A 21,169-nucleotide genomic window follows, 5' to 3' on the forward strand; every position below is an offset into this window, starting at 1 on the left:
CAAAAACATCCGAGTGTGTTAAACGAGCAGCGAGTCAGCCGCACTTGATTAGCGTACCAGGTAAGCACTATTTAACTGGTAGGCAGTCCAGTAGAGTCCAGTAGAGTCCAGTAGAGTGTGAAAACAGATGGGATAAGATGCATGTCGTGCCTTTTGTGTACTTGACTCCTCTCCTTGTGTCCTCCCACCAAAGATGCAGAGGAGGCGCCTTGTTTAAATAGACGTTTGGCACAACTGGATCATGAACGAGCACTGGGAGAGTGGCTCGCTTCACAAAGGAAGATGAAAGTACAATATTAGAGAAGTACGAAGAGTTTAATCACATAAATGAGTGAGAGCAGCACAGCTGCTGCAGAGGTCGTGTGTGGGAGGAAATATCAGCTTACAGACGGTCTCAGTAACTCAGTGAAATAACAAGTTTGCTCCTGTTGCTCCGAGATTGAAAGGATTTCCTAAATCACATGTACATAAAAAACACTTAAATGCTGTTCTACCATCAGAAGAAGAGATAATTACACTCTATCGATATGCCACAAACGTGTTCCTGTGACTTTTTGTACAAACAAATGATTTTACAGGTCAGTGTGGACGTTCACCTGAGAACAGCAAAGACGTGTTGTGGTTATAGACAGGAAGCCGTTATTACACTGTGCTGCTCAGTACATGCTGAAAACTGTTATTTAATTAAACCATAAAATAAATGTGCTATTAAAAAATTAAAACATCAGTGTGACCTTAAAAACTATCGCTGGATAATAAAACACATTCATACACTGAGTGGAAACGATCCACACGAAGCCGTAAAAGTACAAAAGTAAATTCAGACATTTGGATGTGAAAATATTTCTTTGTAGCGACGATTTTAGCGCCCCCTCTGGTCACAAGTGGTCACTGCTCATTGCTGTAGTTTTTATTCTACTTGCAGCTGAGTTTTGGTGCCTGTCTCTTTAAGGCCCCCCTCCCTAAACGCCCACTTTCATCTGATTAGCCGTTTCTGGAAGCCTGTGGAGGGGCAGCTTATTGTCTTCCCTTTTTTTGATAAGGAGGGTTTGTAAATTTACTAAAAAATAGTGAATAAGCATGAACACAGTATTATTAGCTAGCTGTTAGGTTTTTTGTAGCTTTTTAGCTTTACTAAAAAAATATCACTTCCTGTTGTTTTTTTTTTAAATGTAATGGTTTGGTTGGTTTAATGATCCAGGAACTGGCCTCCCAGCCCAGTGTTCATTCAGTGGTGCTGGTTTCAGTCATTATGCAAATGTCTTGTTTATAAGGTAGAAACCTGCAGTCAGCTGAGACTGAAGGAGTCACCTGATGATGACGAAACGTTTCTCCCTCTGAAAACGTCCAGATGAACAGAATCAACAGAGGTTTCTCTGAATTCTGTTCATCAGCTGCTGTTTATCGAAACTTTCACAGCTCAGTAAGTCTCTGTTTAGCATGTTAGCTAGCTAAAATACCAACATTAGCACTGAACACAGTATTATTATCTAGCTGTTAGCTTTTCAGCTTTATTTAAAAAGATTATTTCCTGTTCTTGGTTGGAAATATAAACTTTTAAAATGGGCACGAACGAGAGATCAGCTAAGAGATCGACAGCAGCGAACGCAGCACTCGTGACCAGCTTCATGTCGGGCAATAAGGTTTTTCTTGTTTTTTTTTTATTATGTTAGATGTGTTAAAATCCTTTGGCACACTCTCCCTGCACCATCTCTGAATAAAATATGATAGCTAGAAAAACAAAACAAAAAAGCAGTCCACACTAGTTGATGGGATGTGATATTAGCCGTGCAGCCGGTGTCAAGCAGCTGCTTTAGTTTCCCATTCCTAAAAGAATAATGAGAAATAGTGAAATTAGTGACAAAGGTTCCTCTGAATTGCTGCTGTTTTCTGCTGTTTATTAAAAATTTCACAGCTCAGTAATTCAATCTCTGTTTAACATGTTAGCTAAAATGCTAACACTAACACTAAACACACTATTATTATTTAGCTGTTAGCATTTTTAGCTAATCAATTATTAAATACTATCAGTGACACATTCTAGACCTTGTAGTACCATATCACCCTATTAGAGCACTTCGCTCTCGCTCTGCAGGCCTACTTGTTGTTCCTAGAGTATTTAAAAGTAGAATGGGAGGCAGAGCCTTCAGTTTTCAGGCCCCTCTTCTGTGGAACCAGCTTCCAGTTTGGATTCAGGAGACAGACACTATCTCTACTTTCAAGATTAGGCTTCAAACTTTCCTTTTTGCTAAAGCATATAGTTAGGGCTGGACCAGGTGACCCTGAATCCTCCTGTTAAAAGGGAGGTTTTCCTCCATACAGTCATCGCACTGCTCACTCGATGACTGTGTGGTTGTTGGGGTTTCCTCTTTAATATTGTAGAGTTTTACTTTGCACCTTGAGGTGAATGTTGTGAATTGGTGCTAAGTGAATAAGCCTGAATTGTAAAATAAGTTATACATTTGATGGCTGGATATTGAGGATAAAGAGAAATGAGGCTGATGTCACTGTAACCTGATCAGTGTAAATAGCTTTGAATCTTTGAATATGAAGCTTCAGTAGCATTTTGTGCCGGGGCCATCTGTCTTTGTGCGACTCTCACCTTCCTCCTCTGGAAAACTTTCCCGTGTTCGATGAACAGCGCCGAAGGAGCCCGTCTCAGGGAGTTTTTAGCTGACGCCGTCCGTCGCAGCAGAGGGTTCAGGATGCCAGCCTGGACCAGCAGAGACCAGCAGAGACCAGGTTCAGAGTAGATCTACACTCAACGGCCTCTCACAGGTAGTTCATGCACCCGCCCCCATCCACACCTGTCCAGGTTACATTTTCCTACCTGAGCGCGCTCACTGTAGATGGCCAGGGACTGTCTGAAGGAGGTGCGCTTGTTTTGCTTTGCGCTGGATGCCAGGTTGATCTCTGACCCCGCCCTCAGCGGCACTACCTTCCTGTCAGTCAGCTCGAGCTTCTGAATGCTTCGCTGCACTTCGGCCGACTTCCTGTCTGAAACGCAGAGCATCCAACCGTTCTTCCATCAGCTCCACCCAGTACCCCATCTACATGTTACACTGTTTATCCAGGACTGCTCACTAACAGCTGATGATAGGAGCTTATCAGTGATTTTGGCCAGCTGTTGGTCCATAACGTTTACCTCTTATGGTCTTATGTTCACATTAAATCCAAACTTTACACTTTAGATACGATCAGATCTGATTTTCAAAGTGGAGCAGTCGCCCCCTGCTGGACACTAGAAAGCGTGCAGGTTTAAGGCGTCTCAGTTTTCAGACACTGGTTCGTGCACACGGCTGTTATTGTGCTTCATGTTGACCATTTCTGAATCAGCATCACCAGGTTTTTAAGAAACTTTCAATTTTCATAATAAAAGCCCAGCAAACCTAGTATAGGGAAAGTCTTTTATTTTGAAGTTGATCATCATAAGGACTCACTGTGGCCGCTGAGGACGGTGTTGCTGTATGTCACTGAGCCTTTGGACGACACCGAGCTGCAGCGAATCGAACCCTGAGAGCCGTGGAGCTGAAAGACGACACACAGGCGACGTTACGAGTTGCTCCAAATAAGATTGTTTATCTTATTCTATTCTGTTGTTTTTCTCTCTTTACTGCTCTTCTACTTTCTGCTGTGACCAAAGATTTCCCACATGCGGGACTATTAAAGGATCATCTGATCTTATCTTAAATCCGAATGTGCTGCGGTGCAGCCCGTACCATGTGCTCCAGGACGGGGGTGTTGGAGTAGATGGGCTGGTCTCGGCCCGGCTCGCTCAGGTGGAAGGGGTCGTCCATGTAGGTGTTGGAGGAGGGAAACCTGCGAGTCTGCAGCCCACTGAGGACGAGAGGAAGCAAAATCAGCCCTCAGCTCAGAGCCGAGATGAAGCTTTATCGGAGTTAGCGACGCTGCGCTGGTGAAATATGAACATCACGCTCACAGAAGCAGGACTGCGTGTAAATAAGAGACGATTCAAAGGGCCTGAGAGGTGCTGACGGCTCAGATATGAATGAGCGCTTGTATTCAAAAACTCTTCAAATGAATAAAATGATTGTCGCGATTGTGTATTTGACAGCCCTGATTTACCCGAATGTGACATTCAGTGTTTTTATTATAATAATGTTATTATGATTGATCCATAAACGTGGGGTTGCAGTTCCACATGTGACCACTAGGACGAGCTGGTGTTTCAGCCTGAGATGATGCACCTCGTACCTGAGAGTTACACCTGAGTGCTCCTGTGTTTTGTCGTCATGGTGACAGTAATACGCAGCGCCATCCTGCAGCAGCTTCAACCACCGCTGCTTCTCCTCTGAGCTGCTCACCTGAAGGAAGGAAGGAAGGAAGGAAGGAGGACACGTTATTGAGTAACAAGTTGAAGTGGATGAATTCAAACTTCCTGTTCCACCAGCTCACCTCCAGCACCGCCATCTGGTCATCGAGCATGCTCAGTGTGATCCTGTAGCAGTGCTTGGTGTCGGGTTTGACCTCACAGCCTCTGAGCTGGACGGTGTACTGAGGCGAGCGCTGCCCCTGCTCCGCCTCCTCCTCCTCTCCGAACATGTTGAGGACCCCGGCCTCCACCCGACACAGTAAACTCTGCCACTGGCAGTTCATCAGCACGTTCAGGAAACCTGCCGCAGGCAAACGCCACAGCTCAGACCTCGCGTCATGTGACCTCGCTAACAGACAGGTGATGTCACAGAGGCTACATCCATCTTTGATGTACAGTTAGTTTCCATGCACATTTTTAATTCGTATATAAAAGACACAAAAACTCTCCTCGACGATCGAATCGTGCAGTTGACTGTGCTGCTCTGTCCGTACCTTTGTTCTTGCTGAGGCTGCGGCGAGCTGAAGGTTTCTCCTCGTCAGAGTCAGACTGGACTATACTGGACTGAAGGAAGAGACACGGCGTTAACAGGAAGTGCAGGTATGACCGCGGCTGCTCATTTCATGGTCACAGCTACGTTTGCTTTCTCACAGAGCAGGTTCGAGATTATTCACGCCAGGAGGCAGTGACTCGAACACTCGCTCTGCAGATGTCCAAGATAAGGACAATCGTGGCTAACACCTCCCACCCACTCCATGATGTACTGGCTAGTCACAGGAGCACGCTCAGTGAGAGACTGAGATTACCCACAATGCACCACTGAACAACACAGGAATCATTCCTGCCTGTGGCTCCCTGCACAACTCCTCCACCTAACACACTGTGAACACTGCAATAGTTACAGCCTTTTTACACTCTTTTCTACTCTGGAAGATTCTTGTCAATTTTCTTGATATTTATTTATAATCACCTCTGTTAATCCTTCATATTTATAACTGAGTGATCTGTTTATATTAGTGCTATTTCTTAAACGTGTAAAATCTGTAACATAATGCATTGTTTGGAGTTTAGTTTGTTACTGTTGCTATTTTTACCATTTCTTCTTGGAGCAACTGTAACTCACATAATTTCCTTTAATTAATAAAGTATTCTGATTCTGATTGGTTCAGGATGACCTGCCATTATCCAATCACACATCTGCTTACCTGCATCTTTTGCTCGTTTCTCTTCTTTTCTCTTTTTTCTAAACTGAGCTCCTGATGACTTTGAACTTTTCTTGTCCATCTTGGTTTTAATTTTGCACTCCAGTATGAACACCCACCCCCCAACCCGAGGATCACCACAACATAACCTAACACACCTACACCTCAGTTCACAGATTCACTTTGTCTAAGGTTTATTTCTGAGATTTCACACAACCCAGGATTCAGACCAGGAATCCATGATGGGCTTGGATTTACATCATTATGAATGAAATGTGCTCTATATGGAAGCAGCAGGCCCCTCCCCTTTTGATGGGTTGTGTGTGAGACGTTAAATAATCAAACTGTAAATTATAAATTATAAATTGTTATTGATCCCTTTACCCCGAGTCCTAAAGTGAATCTTTATTTTCTTACTCTTCTTATATATGTTGTTTGTTTACTTGCACTGCTGTAACTTTATTTTTGTGCCACTATTCTGAGCGCACGTAACAAAGTTTGCAGGTGCAAGTGTTGCATTTTGAGGAGAAATTTGTTTTGAGCGAAGAAAAGCTGAATTTGAGTGAACAAAGTTCATTGCTGCAAAAACTGTATTTCAGTGTTTGCTATTATCCACACACACACACACACACACACACACACACACACACACAGCAGCACCTCTCGCTCACTTTTTGCATTTGCGCTCGCTCGCAATGTGTTGCTTGCGCTCTCAACATTTCTGCCCGTGCGCGCTCAACTGTACACCGATATATTTGTGCCACTAAACCAGCCAATCACAGACTTGGATGAAAAAAAAATCTGATTGGCTGTTTTGGTCTCCAATCAGCTCGGAATGATGAAATGCAATATCCCAGAAACCATTTTGTCCAAAACTCAAACGAGGCAGTGGCGGAGGAACACAGAGGGGCGGAGTTTGAAATATTACTCTTTCTGGGTCACAAAATAAACTTTTAAGATATTTTCATGCGAGGTGCTCTGACGTATTTGGAGATGTTGAGAGTGCGAGTTACGTTGAAACCAAGCACACCATTGTTTTTCTTGTGACATTACCAATAGGTTTGATGTGTCACATGGCCCTCTTCCTGTTGAAAAAACAAAAGTTGTATCCAAGATGGCCGACTTCTAAATGGCCACCATGGTCACCACCCATCTTGAGGAGTTTGCCCCCTCACATATACTAATGTGCCACAAACAGGACTTTAATATCACCAACCATTCCCATGTTATTACGGTGTATCCATATAAATGGCCCACCCTGTATACAGCACACTTCAAATATATATCTTGAGTCTTGCCAAATCCAGAAATACTCAGATGACACTGCCATTGTAACGTCTTTCAGGAATGGACAGGAGTCTAAAGACTGGGACCTTTTCTTGCCTCGAGCAACTGGATTCATAAAATTATCTGCAGGCCTTTCAATTCTCATACAAACAGCAGATGAGCTAGGACTCTGTGATCAGAAAAATTATTGTTATTATTCTTTTTGTTCATAAGGCAGTGTCTGGTGGATGATCTGATATCGTCATGTTGGTGTTGATCCTGGAACAACATAGTAAATGTTGTTCCAGGATCAACATTGCAAGTGACCAATCACATTGTTGTGATGTTATTCTTTGGCGCGCCAAGCCATTCGTGCATTTATGAAATTCTAATGTTGCAAGGACAATATCAGTTCTGCTCAGCGTTTATTAAAGGGTTAGGGTCAGGGTTAGGGTCCATTGATCGGCGGACAGAGGCGGTTTCCCGCAGCTTAAGTACAGTTTTTTGTTTTACGGCAGTTTTTCCCGAAGTCGCAAAAGTATGACATCACAACATTCTGATTGGTCACTTGCAATGTTGATCCTGGAACAACATTTACTATGTTGATCTGGGAACAACACCAACACAACGATATCAGATCGTGCTTGTCTGGTCAAAATCAGAGCAACTTGAAATTTACATGGTTTTACTGTCGGGTTGGATATTGTTGATCCAAAGTGGAATTATCCTGTGGAAACAGCAATTTTCCTTTTTAGAGCATTTTGAAATCGTTAAAAGAGTATATCTTTTATGGTCAATTTGAAAAGTCTTTTATACTGGAAAGCAAAATCAGCCTGACTCGAAATTGATATGATATCACTGTGGGGTTGGATACTATTGATCTAACATGGATTCATCCTGTGAAAACAGCAAATTTCAAGTTAAGAGCATTTTGAAATCGTTAAAAGAGTAGGTCATATATGGGCAATTTGAAAAGGCTTTTACTTTGGAAAGTACAATCAGCCTGACTTGAAATTAATATGCTATCACTGTGGGGTTTTATACTGTTGACCTAAGGTGAAATTATCCTGTGGAAATAGAAATTCTTCTTTTTAGAGCATTTTGAAATCATTCCAAGAGTAAGTCAGATATGGGCATTTTGAAAAGGCTTTTATTTTGGAAGGCAAAATCGCACTGACTTGATATTGATATGGTATCACTGTGAATTTTATATTCTGAATTAATTGAAAGAGTAGTTCAAAAATAAACATTCAGAGGGCTTTTACTTTGAAATCCAAAAGGAGATGGCTTTAATATTGACATGTTGTTGCTAGAATACTGGGGTACGTCATTTGTATCCAACATTAGAGTGTGCAAATGAGACTAATTGATATTTGTGAATGTGCTCTTAATTTACTGAAAGTTGGCCTTTATTTTGAAATCATGCTTCAGGAGCTTTTATTTTGAAATCATGTTACCACGTCTTTTGCCATAATACTCAGAATACACAGGGAACGTAAAACAAAGTGGAGGCTGGCTTGACACCAGTGCTAAATTAGTGTTTTTAGCTAGCAGCTACAATAAGCATAAAAGTTACCGTACGGCTGTTGTTTGTTAGCATGACGCTTGTTCTTATACATGTAATACATTTATTACCAACCTGAGTTTATCTGCTGCTCATTCGACAACATGACGAATGACTTCTGAAGTCTTAATTTAGCTCATGATGCTGTAGATTCCCGTCAGTAACACTTTCGGTCCGCTAGTAAAACGTAGCTCTATTAATCTGCGCTTGAACCGGATGTAAGTCCCAAAAAACTGAATTTTGGAACTGAAACTGAACGGTGAGAAGTGAATCTGAAATTATTCGAGAGCTAAATTTTTAAAGGATAAAATACAGTTTCAAAGCAAATGAATTCATTTTCAAAATGTAAAATTCAATTTCAGTTTAGTGATGATCATTTTCAAACCAATAAATTGAATTTCAAATTAGGCTAATTTAACTTATTCAAATTCAGTTCCTGATGGCAGATTTCTGCCCATCATGGTGTATCTGAGTGTCTCACCCTGCAGGACAGCAGCTGGTCTGACTTATTCAGAGACGAGTAGCTGTGCATCTCCGTTTCTCCTGCAATGCTCACCTCCTCGATCACCTTCACACAGAACAGAAAAATATTTGTGCATAAATAATTTGAAAAAGGTGAAAGAAAACAGAGAAATGTGCCACCGGGAACAGTTCAGCTACAAACTGCGTCAGGAATCTCGCTGTCAGACTGAGATGCAGAGTTCACAGTCAGCAGAGGATTGTTTGAGCTTCCAAAGGAGTGGAAGATCTCCTTCAGACCTGCTGGCAGGTACAGGCGGGCCAGCAGAGTCCAGCTTTAACAGCGTTGAAACAAAAGCTTGGATGTGGGAGGAATTCTGAGCAAGGCAGTCAGTGGGGATGGGAAAGCTGCGGAGCAGTGGGAAGGAGAAGCAGTTTACTGCCTGCACTAATCAGTGCGGTCGGAGCGCTGCTGGGGAAGACTCGGGATGCTTCAGGGCCGTCCCGGTGGACACTGGGAACCTCGGGTGGTGGCTCCAGCTTCGGTGGGACTGCTCAGATTCTCTTGGAAGATCTTTCCAGGAAAACTGAAGAGGACCGTCTACTCTACAGGAAATCTCTGATTCAGGAGCAAAAGTGCACGAACTCTTTAGCTCGGAGGTGACTGAGAGTTCATGTTTCCATGTCTGATGTAGAAACCTGAGTGTGTGTAAGGACCTCATGCTGAATGTGAGCTAGTTCACGGTTCGCGTGTCAAGTGCTGCTGACCTTCTTCCACTCGTCGGCCTGCTGGAAGGTGCTGTAGCCCAGCACCAGCGTCTCCGAGCCCAGCAGCACCAGTTTGAGCTGGTGCTGGATCTTCCTGCTGCTCTTTGACTTGTAGACGAGCTGACAGCCGCGCAGGTTCAACTCCAGCTGAGGCAGCAGGTCGCGGGCGCACTTATAACACTGACGCAAACACAGAAGAAGACACGCAGGTACAAACAGGTCAAACACACCTGAGGCGCTTCAAAGGTAGAGCGACACATAGTGGCCATCAGAGGGACTGCAGCCGCGTGGTGCGTTTGTTCCTCACCAGCAGCGCGTCGTTCCTGATGATGAACAGCTCTTTGCTCCACTGTCCGAGCCACTTCCTCCTCCACAGGTACCCGCAGAGGCGGGACTCTGGCGTGGGCTTTAGGCAGGGCTGTGAGGCGCTCCACTGGATGTAGTGAGCTCTGTCCTTCACAAGCTCCTCCCCTCCATCGTCATCGTCTTCCTCATCGTAGGACTCGTAGTGGCTGCTGTCTGACTCCGCCTTCTCTGGAGAAAGGAAGAGGATGACGTTTGTTTGTGTTTCTACGTCGTGTTCCTGCTTTGTCATCGTGTGTGTTTGCAGATACCAGTGTTGGACACGGTGGCGTCGGCAGGTACGTAAGGTTCTGCCTCCTCGTACGTATCTTCGTCCTCATCGTCACCTCCTAGACCTCCTGGAGGGAGGGGCGGCACCTCGGGGCCCTGCAGCTAAAACATGAACATCAGGTCAGGAGGTGTGAACTCAGTTTCTCTGATTTGTGGTGAAACTTTGATCATTTGAACAATCAGACGAGCCGAGACGAGGCTCATCAGTCCCAGCGTCGCCTCTTCTTCATGAAGAGCTAAATGTGTGTTTAGTTTAGTTTGTGTTGCTGTTGGTTCCATGAAGTGAGTCTGAGCCTGGCTGAGTCACCTGATGAAGTTTTTAGTGTTAGAAAGTAAGTTTGTTTCGTTTTAAATCCTGATTTGGTAACCTGCTCAGGATGAAGTTGCACTCTGACCTTTGGCAAATCAGTGTTCAGTAACTTTTCACAGGTTGTAACTTAAAACATGAGACCTGAGCAGATTCATTTGGATCGGTTTGGATCCAAATGAGTGAAAACAGGGTCGGTTGTTGGAGGAGCGACGCTCGTTTCCTCTCATTTATTCAGATTTTCTACATTTTTCTGTTAAGATGAATTTGTCTGATCTCACACTTACTGGTGATTTCTTATAAATTTACTGAGAATTTAATCTTTAAGAGAGTGTGTGTGTGTGTGTGTGTGTGTGTGTGTGTGTGTGTGTGTGTGTGTGTGTGTGTGTGTGTGTGTGTGTGTGTGTGTGTGTGTGTGTGTGTGTGTGTGTGTGAGACAGAGAGAGAGAGAGAGAGAGGGAGAGAGAGAGAGGGAGAGGGAGTGACAGGAAGTTCAGTGTTTACATATGATCTCTTTGCTTTCGGTCTTCCTATTGGCTCAGACCTGTGCAGAGGGAGGAAGTGGTCACCGATGGCGGTTGATTAGCATCTGGGCTACGTGATGGATGGAAAACACACACACACACACACACACACACACACACACACACACACACACACACACACACACACACACACACACAGAGTTGTGCTGCCGTCTCCTCCCAAACCTCAGGAGGACTCGGTCTGTCATTACTGACCCACATCACAGAGCAGCCTCCTCCTCCTCCTCCTCTCTTTCTCTTCTCTTTGACCTCAGAAGAAAAATCCTGAAGCTGTTCAGAAACAGATTTTTGTCTCTTCCTAGTAAAGAAATTTGTGTCCACATCATCATGTTTGTCACACGAAACTTTCCCTCCACCTGTCGCTCCTGCTCTTCATCACGAGGAGTGTGATCAGCAGCTGTTACCCACTCTGGTGCGTTTGATTTAACCACCATCTCCTGAACAGAATAAATTTATCTCTGTTTTCAGAGCTTTTTGAAACATAAACTAAGACTTCTTGTTATTTATCAGGCAGATAATAAACTACATTCACATTTTTAGACCCAACCTTGAGACTTGTTTTTATTAATCAGGCACAGCAGCCACTTCATGTAATTAATTAATGAGAGATAATTAAAATATGTGATTAACGAGCTGCACGTGCAGGAGGATTATCTGTTATAGACGCTGCAGCTTCACACTGTGTTTGTATAGTTTAGTCATCGTTTTTCTATTATTTCTGTTTACTGTTTATATTTTATTTTAATATTTTATTTTTTTACTTACATTTTACTCTTTTTTATTCATATTCAGTCTTAACTAATACATTTTTATGTTGTTTTTAATGATGAGTTTTCATTCACATTACATTGTTGCTGTATTGTTTGTTTGTTTGTTTTCATGTGTTGCTCAGTGGTGGAAACCAGTGTGACCAGTAAGGCTGATGCTCACCCCGTTCCTCAGCCATGCAGACAGGTCCTGATTTGAGACCAGCTCAGAGGCCCGGACAGCTGTGGATACAACAACAACAACAACAACTCAGAGCTTTCATGACGTCTTCAGGAGTCGCAGGTTTACGTGAGCTCTGTTTATGAGTGAGAATCGTATTTCGCATTATTCCGATGTGTCTTGAAGGCAGCATCAAGGTGTACCTTTTGCAGGTGTGTCTGTCAGCTCGTTGCTAGGAGACGATGATGGACAGCTCATGATCATGTACTCGGCATCTTCCACTGAAAACACAGCAGGAAACACTTTATTCGGGTGTCTGTGGGTTTGGGAGTACTCTGAGTATCAGCAGTAATGTGAGTACTGGTGTGTTTTTACCTGGAGCGTCCTGATGCTGCAGCGTGGACAGCAGCTCTGAGATGGATTTCTTCTGAGCCTGAGCGATGTAGCTCAGGTTCTCTGAGTCCAGAACAGACAGGAAGGACTGCAGATCCCAGATCAGCTTGGCCAGCACTGGACACAGACAGACAGACAGTCGGACGGACGGACGGACGGATGTCTGTTTGAGCTCATTAACCAGGAAAATCAGTTTATCTCGACCTCACAGCGAGTCACAGTTTAACCGACTGCTGAGCCGTGAGTCACGTCTGTTCTCACACTCTCAGTATCTGATGTCGCTGTTTACACGCCAACAGACACTCTGTCTGTCTGTCTGTCTGTCTGTCTGTCCACAGACGCTAATGTTGAAACTTTGCAGCAGAAACAAACATGCTTACAGCCTGACACACAAACTGTTTAGTCTCTGTGGATCCTTTTCCTCCTTCATAACAACTATGGGACGGACGGGATGGTCATAGTTTGCATTATCAGGGGGCGTGGTCTCTTTGACTGACAGGTGGATGGTGACACAGGCAGCTTCACCTGAACTGGACCCCTGGACTCCAGCTTACCACTCCACACTCTCATCCAAACTATGGACGCTGATATCTCAGTCTTGCATTTTCTTTCTTCACTTTGGTCCAGCCATGGGGAGTCGGGGGGGGGGGGGGGGGGGGGGGTACTGGGGTGGATGGGAGGCCTGCCTCCTGTGCTCGTGCTCAACAGGGTGTCGGTGGAAATGATGCTGCGGTTTATTGAAGGCCGAGGAGGAGGGTGGGGGGAAGGCATGTTAGGAGGAAGTGAGAGAAAAGGAAAACAGGAGTGTGGAGGTGACGCTGGGGCCGGAGGAGAAGAGGAGGATCACAGATGTAGTGACGGAGGACGTCCACAGGGTTGGTGTGGGAGGATGCTGAGATGGGGGGAGATGAATAATAATAATGTTCTTCCTTCGTTTCTGAGTGGAGTGATTGATTTTGGCCGTCTTCTCCTTCAAATCGACCCCAACACTCATTTATGTGACTGAACATGGACGCTGTAGGTTCAACCACACTATCGGCTGCTTGGTTGGAGCTGATACAGCAGCTGAACCAGCCCAGGAAAAACGAGCTTTTACTTTAGTTTTGATAAAAGTGGATACAGCAAAGTGAGCGTCTGCCCCACAGCTGCAATTTACATGAATCCAGATGTGATTCATGATTCTGAAATGTAAAAATATCTCAGGACTGAAGGGGTGTAAATAGGATGTTAAAAACTGCATGTTTGCATCATTTCTTTGAGATTTTGGGATTCACTATGAGGAAAGTGTGTGTTTGGGCAGATGGTTACTGTGGCTGAGTGTAAGCTGGCCGAGATAAGATCCATTGTTGTTTTTGTTTCTCTGCTCTGAGTTTCAATAATGAGTTTTCTCTCATGTGATAAGAAAAAAGAAACAACGAACTTTTCGAGTTGCTGTGCTCTGCAGGGATTCAGGAGATGTCACTGTGTTTACTCTGAGTTAAATATTGGCAGGAGCTTATCAGTTTCATCCTGTCATCAATTAACACGTGAAGGCCAGGACATCTGCATATTTGTGCAGCGAACGTTTACCTGAACAGGTGCAGTCCGACTGTTGTTCTGTATGAAACTGACTTTTACGTGTGAATCACATTTTATGACGATCATCTGATGATGCAGATGAGGAGCTGATGTGTGTTTCTGTGTGAGAGTGAAGAATCAGCATCTTGTTTTTCTGCCTTTGAATGATATCAGCTCTTATCTTCTGAAGTGAAACAGAGTGAGTATTCATTCACACACAACAACGGCTTCATTCATAACACGAACACAGACGGACTTCATCACAGTTTTCATGTTTAATCAACCTGCTCGTAGCAAACTGACCATCCCCCATCAGCTTATTACAGAACAAAAACATTTAGTGAAGGTAAGAGCAGCCTGTCAGGGCTCTTGTTAGTTTAACATGAATCATTAAGGATGTCCAACAATGCACAGTTATATTCATTTAAAAAAAACAAAAAACAAAAATGTAACAAAAGCTCTGAAAACTGTTTTTTTCACCTCTCACCACCTTAAGCACTTCCAGGACGCCAGAGACCGGTATGACCTCCTAAAGGACCACACCTAGACCCTGCCTAATATAAACTACATAAATCATCACTATAATCATCATAAGGACATCTAGAACATGGCCAGTAGAACTTCTAAATGAAAACAGGAACCTCTGCAATCTCCTACAGGGTAGCGCTGGGCGATATGGCCTAAAATCCATATCGCGATATAATTTGAAGCATGTGCGGCAACAATATATATCGCGATATATTCTTTTCTTCTGTATAACGTATTTTCCACACATAAAATCCTTTAATTTTCTCAAAAATCGAGAGTGTGCCTTATGTATGAATTCTGGTTGTGCTTACTGACCTCGAAAATCTGTTAAAAATGTTTTAGTACAACTTTGGTAAGCTCACTGCTTGATGGATCGTCAGAGCATTACGGCTGCCGTAGTGAGGAGCTTCATGGAGGAATCTGGGTCCTAAACTCCGTCCATTTCAGGTCCCAAAGTCAAACGAACGCTAAGAGTTAAAAACGGTCTAAATTCTTTCATCTTTAATTAAATCATCATCATCATCAGCGTTGCTGCTTTATCAGGTGTAACAATTAAGTTTAACATCCATGAAAACAGAAGTTATTAAATTTAACAGAGTTACAAGTTAACAGGAAGTTAGCTCGCTAGTTTACACCTAAACATTTCATACCATGTTCTGACAGAGATTTCTGAAACTAATTCAAACGTACAGCTCTGCTGTCACTTCCAACATAAATGAAGACAGAAAACTAAACAGCAGTGACGTTTGTAGGGTTACTGAAGTTGGACTACCTGGTATATAATGTTGTGCTACGTGATTGCTAGCGACACAGCTATGTTAGCATAACATTAGCACAGTGAAGCTGGAGGATGAACGCCAACTTTTTTTCCACTCGATAAAAGTTAACGTGAGAGATTCTGGTGGTCAGGGACAAATGCAACCGCATAGCAGGATGCTATACACGGACCAAACTTCAGTCAGGAGAACAACTGAGATCATTCATCCACAATACGAGGTCATTAATATAGTGCAACAACATGGGAACAGAGCAGCTGTGAGAGAATTCAACATTAATGAATCAACGTTACGGAAGTGGAGGAAGCGCAGTTTTTGGCTTTCCCCATATTTCAAAAGTGCTTCATCTCTTTGCTATGGCTGTCGCATATTTGGCAGATGATAATGGTTTTTAGCCGCTGCGATGCTTTCGACCAAAACAGCCGCAGCTTGATGACATCATCAACATGCGCTATCGCGATATAGTCAAGATCTCTATTGTTGGCCAAATTTATATCGTTTCTATCGCCCACCCCTACTACAGGGGACCCTCACGGACGGGCATTCAAAAGACCTCTAGAACCTCTCTGCGATCTCCAGTCACACAACCACCATGAAGATTTCTAGAACACCCTCGCTCACCAGTTTAACTTTCCAGAGGATGAATAGAACCTCTTCAGTGACAACCACAACCTCTTAAAGTTCCCTCTTCACAGATAACTACTTAGATGTCTCAACCCCCATCCAAAACTACACAAATCATTACTAGAACCAACATTAGCACGTCTGAAACATCTTCAGAGGCCAGCGCAACCTTCTCAAGAAAAACTAGAATCTCTTCAATTGTATGTAAGAGTATTTTCACAGAAAAATACCTCATAGACCTGTAGAACATCACCTCACAACCACCTCGAGGATTTCAGAGACCAGCATGACCTCCTAAAGGATGACTAGAACCTCTTCGATGGCGACAAAACGTCCCTTAGCACCACAAAAGCCCACTTCACAAATAGAACCTCCTAATAAACCTTTACAACCTTTAGTCTTGACTAGACTCACATTAAGGACATGGAGGACATCCTCAGTAATGACTAGAGTTTCCTAAAGCTATTACCTGACAATAACTGTGGCTTCAGACCATCCAGGAAGTGAAGCTCTGAACACAATTAGCATCTGTGTGTGTGGATGCAGTATTTATATAAGGATATGGGAAACAGCGACACAGAGTAGGTGTAACTAAGTAAAGGTTTTCAGTCTTTAATGCTTTTCTGTTGTTGTTTGGACGTAAACTGTACTGAGTCATCATCAGTACAACACAGAGCAGAACATGTAAAAACATGCAGAGGAAACAGCAGCTGATTGTCCGGCGGCTCATTCATACAGAGAGGCCGAGTCCATTCACGCTGTGAGCCGAGTGGGAGACGAGGGTTAAATGTTCCTGATTAACTCCTCTGATGCTGATTTTAATTAAACTGCTGTTTAAGCAGCGAGCTGCAAATTCCTCAAACACCCACAAACCCAGAAGACGAACAACAACAGCAGAAAGGAGACAGAGACGGACGGCTGCTGGACGGACGCAGAATCAAGAGTTTGTGTTGCTGAACGCTGCTTATCTGACCATCTGCATTACTTCCTGTCTCGGGCTTTGATGTTGCAGTGCACACTTTCAGGCCTGTTTACATCATTAGTACATTAACTTCCATTCATTTCCTGGACACTTATCCTTAAACCATAACCTAAACGAATCCGTCAAAAACAAATAACTCGACTGACCACAGCGACGCATCCATCGTAAAAATATTCTGCTTCAGCAGTTTAAACTAAAAGTCACGTTTCCAGCTGAAACCGGTCACGCTACAGTACCAATGGTGTCCATCATAACAATGATATCCTAACAACATTATGCAGCAATTACATCCAACCAGGAAGCAGTTTGTCCAGCGTTGTCCAATCAGGGGGCAGTCGTTGGAACCACAGAGCTCGTTCAGGTTCTGATACCCGATAATTGACTGTCGTTGGGCATTAGATCATCTACACTTACATAAACCTGCTTACAGCGCTGCGAAAAAGCGTTTTTACTGTTTCTTTTTTTGCTATTTGTCACTTTTATGTTTCTCAGATCATCAAATAAAATGTAATATTAGACGACCATGACCTGAATCACTTTGTCACAATTAATTCAATTCAGTTTTATTTATAAGGCGCCGAATCACAACAGCAGTCGAGGTGCTTTACAGTGTAAGGTAGACCCTACAATAATACATGCGTGGTATGTTTTAACATAGGTGAGGTACTTTTCCTAATAACTTAGTTCATCATTTAAAAACTGTGAAAGAAGCTCCCACAGAGGCTGAACATGCAGTTCCTCTAACGTCCAGCAGGGGCACCAGCAGTGAGGCAGTCCCACAGACGTCCACATTATAATCTGACAGCAGAAATAAACATGTTTACAGCCTGATACACAAACTGTTTGGCCCTGTGTTGCTGAGCTGATCGCCGTCTGTGAGGCTTCACCACCGCTAATCGTTTCACAACAATGGAAGCAACCAAAACGCTGTGGAAAGTCCCAGAAACCCATGGGTGAAGTCACATGGTTACGTCCATGTTTTTTCTGTAGAAAACATCATTTTTATTCTGTAAGGGAGAACGTGTCACAATCCATCCTCCTGCTGCTGTGGAGTCTTTATCACACCGATGGTATGTTAGCAACGCAACTATCAGAGATACCCATCTGTCCTCGTCTGTCCTCCTTCCTCCACCTCATCATCATCACTTCCTCCTCCTCCTCCCGCTGCTGCTCTCTGGAGACTGAGCTAATAGACTGTTTAGATTTTCTGTGTTTGTGTCTTTAAAGTATCCACACCAACAATTTTAACATTTTTCTGCCATTAAGTCAGATTGTTTCCTGACCTCATGTGCTAATCGCTGGCTAAAAGGAGTATTCTGATGTTTCCCAGCTCCTCCTGGTAGCGCTCAGTCTGAGGTACAAGACCTACTCAAAATTTATAGAAGAAACTTTAAATTAACTCTGAAAACAGGAAATAGATTTTACTTGTTTCCCATTAATCATCCCATGACCTGGTGACCTCTTGGGGGGGCTGACCCTATTTTAAAAACCATCATCTACTATATATAACGTAGATAAAACAGCCCCAATGGGGACATACTGATGATGCATTTACTGCAAAACCTGTACTTCAGTTACACGAAGCTGAACATACTTTAGTTTCTCATTTACACGTTGCTGAGTATTTTTTACCTCGTTACATGTGGTACTGTTACTTCAGGGAGTAATCTAGATACACTGATCTCTCAAATCACTTTGGTTTGGTCTAATCAGAGTTACTTGTTGTTACAAACAACAATAAAAATGCAAAGTGGGTACTGGTCCCAGTTAGCAGCAGGTTGGTGGTGAGGTGGTCAGCCTCCAGCTGGAAGCGGGTCAGTTTGAGGAAACAGCAGCGCAGTAATGTAAATGTTTCTGCTCTGTTGCCAGCCAGATTAAAGAAAGCTGCTCCACACCCTGCTGCACACATGTTTGTACTTCTGTGATTGTGAGGACCTTCTGAGGCCTTTCACGGCCCCCTAACCTAAACCTCTTTTTAACCTGAACCCTTAAACTAAATCCAAACCCACAAACGGGCCTTTAAGAGTCCGTCCTCACAACACAGAAGGGTCCTTAAAAAGTCAATAAATACACAGGTCCCCACAAAGATAGCTGTGCAAGTACCCACACACAGGCGGTGAGGAGAAATCCTGTCTTTCAGATAATTTTAGGGTTTGGTTTTCATGGTAAAGTAACTTAAATCACTTTCAGCTTTTTCTAAACTTTTCAACTGGAGCCAGTTATAGCAGCATCATGGCCCTTTTCCTTCTGTCAACACTTCCTTTGATTTAAAGCTGCTTTGGCCACAAATACATACATGCTCATATACAGAGTGTTTCTCACATGATACAGAAGATAAATTAAACTGTTAGAGAACAGCATGGCTTTTTGCTGTTTATTTATACCGATTTGAATGGTAAATGGCCAAATTGGTCAAACTTAGAACTGTTATTGTCAATGCACAATGAAATTAGGTAAAAAGCTGTAAGATGAGTATTTAAAGAGTTTAGTAATAAAGTAACAAGAATGAAAACAATCCACATTAAAAGTGACTAATAGATGTAGAAGAATCATAAATTTTATTGGGTAAAAAACAGCTGCTGCGTTCACATGGATACTGTTATGGTAAATGGCCTGTATTTGTATAGCACTTCACTAGTCCCTAAGGACCCCAAAGTGCTTTACATATCCACCCATTCACACACTGGTGATGGCAGCTACATTGTAGCCACAGCCACCCTGGGGCGCACTGACAGAGGCGAGGCTACCGGACACTGGCGCCACCGGTAGGCAGTAGGTGAAGTGTCTTGCCCAAGGACACAACGACCGAGACTGTCGGAGCCGGGGCTCGAACCAGCAACCCTCCGATTACAAGGCGACCTCCCAACTCTTGAGCCACGATCGCCCCAGAGAATTTAAACTATCTAATCAACCAGTCATTTGAAATCAAGTCTATGACCACCATCTAAATATTTTATACACAATACAACACAAGCCTGAGGTTAGTTTGATTTGTTCATAACTACAAAAGTAAAACATCCCAAAATAATAAATATAGTACAACTCATAACAACTCAAAGCTGACCTCTAGTGGTCACATGAGTCAGCAGCCAAAATATCAGCGTATATATATTAATATGATAGACAAACATGGAAATAAACATAAAAGCTGCATATCAGGTAATGCTAGCTAGCTCAGATACTTGCTAATAAGTAACATCGAGTCAGAATCCCTAACTTTCTCTTACTGGATTGGTCTGTTACTACAGTGACCTCACAGCAGCTGTATTATTGGTCTGATGATGTCATTAAAATGCTCCGAAAGGCTCCAACAGCACAAACACGGTCCAAAGGTCCAGTTCAGGTGACGCTAGCAGACAGCTAGCAGCTACAGCCACCTGCGTCACCATCCACCTGTCAGTCAAAGAGGCCACGCCCCTAATAATGCAAACCTTAAACCTTTTACAGGTGACCTATACAACCCACCACAAATATACCTACAGAGACCGAACAGTTTATATCGAGCTGTAAAAGTGTTTATCACTGCTGTAAAGTTTTAACATGGGAGTCTATGGGGACCGACTCGCTGCTGCCCCCGGTGGAAACTGGAGGAACTGCAAGTTTTGGCCCTGGTAATTACTGGTAATTTGTTAGTACTTTATTACAATTAGTTTTAACATTTTTTTCCACGTGATATGAAAGACAAAAGAATACGTGGATGTTAAACACATTAAAGGAAAGTTTCAAAGTAAATCTCCATTTGTAATCAGATTACATCTGAAACATGCATGCTGTATGATTTCATACATGTGAAACATTTTTAAATATAAAAAACAAATATCAGGTAACGTCAGGTTTCATGTGTGGATGAGTTTTATGCCTCTGTCGTTATTCCTGAAACATCTGTAAGACTTGTTGTGGGTCACGGTACCTTTCTGTTTGTCCATGTCGGTCGTCTCAGTGTCTGCTGATCCTCAGGCTCATATCTCTGCTGAAGAATCCAACATCAAACGGCAAACAGATTTCCTCCTGTTTCCTCCTCCCTGAACTCCCTCTATCTGCTCTGTGAGAAGCAGTTTGAGTTCTGCCAGGCGAGTCTGTCTGAACGCGTCTGTGACCTCAGCACAGGAGGGAGGAGAGAGAGGGCGGGCCAGCGCTCTCATTATGCACGGGCATGCACAAAAACACAGAGAAACCTTAAATACAAAGTCACTTTAACAATGTGCCCACTGTTATCATCCAGTACACAAACACAGTTAGAAAATACACAAGAAGAAAAATATCTGCTAATATTCTGGCTTTAAGGGTTTCTTCAGTGATGCTCCA

General features: G+C 43.2%; 1 protein-coding gene across 2 annotated transcripts; it reads right to left on the bottom strand.

Annotated features, from left to right (window-relative positions):
* Nucleotides 1–227: 227 nt before the first annotated feature.
* Nucleotides 228–20,920, bottom strand: si:dkey-220o5.5 (actin filament-associated protein 1-like 2). Of its 2 annotated transcripts, XM_006808448.3 has the most exons (16): nt 20,775–20,920; nt 12,380–12,514; nt 12,208–12,285; nt 12,008–12,066; nt 10,207–10,327; nt 9,900–10,126; nt 9,593–9,772; nt 8,847–8,933; nt 4,828–4,897; nt 4,417–4,634; nt 4,216–4,325; nt 3,720–3,837; nt 3,441–3,528; nt 2,831–2,997; nt 2,603–2,713; nt 228–1,827 (listed from the first exon to the last, which is right to left on the bottom strand). In XM_006808448.3, exons 1-16 carry the CDS (start codon nt 20,788–20,790, stop codon nt 1,801–1,803), a joined length of 1,812 nt encoding a protein of 603 aa, XP_006808511.2. In that variant the 5' UTR covers nt 20,791–20,920; the 3' UTR covers nt 228–1,800. The 2 variants fall into 2 exon arrangements, with proteins under 2 accessions (XP_006808511.2, XP_035771555.2); XM_035915662.2 differs by lacking the exon at nt 228–1,827 and having other exon boundaries at nt 2,519–2,713.
* Between the last annotated feature and the right edge of the window lie 249 nt (nt 20,921–21,169).

This window comes from Neolamprologus brichardi, chromosome 12 (genome assembly GCF_056152115.1).
Source record: "Neolamprologus brichardi isolate AB-2024 chromosome 12, ASM5615211v1, whole genome shotgun sequence".
NCBI classification, from domain to species: Eukaryota; Metazoa; Chordata; class Actinopteri; order Cichliformes; family Cichlidae; genus Neolamprologus; species Neolamprologus brichardi.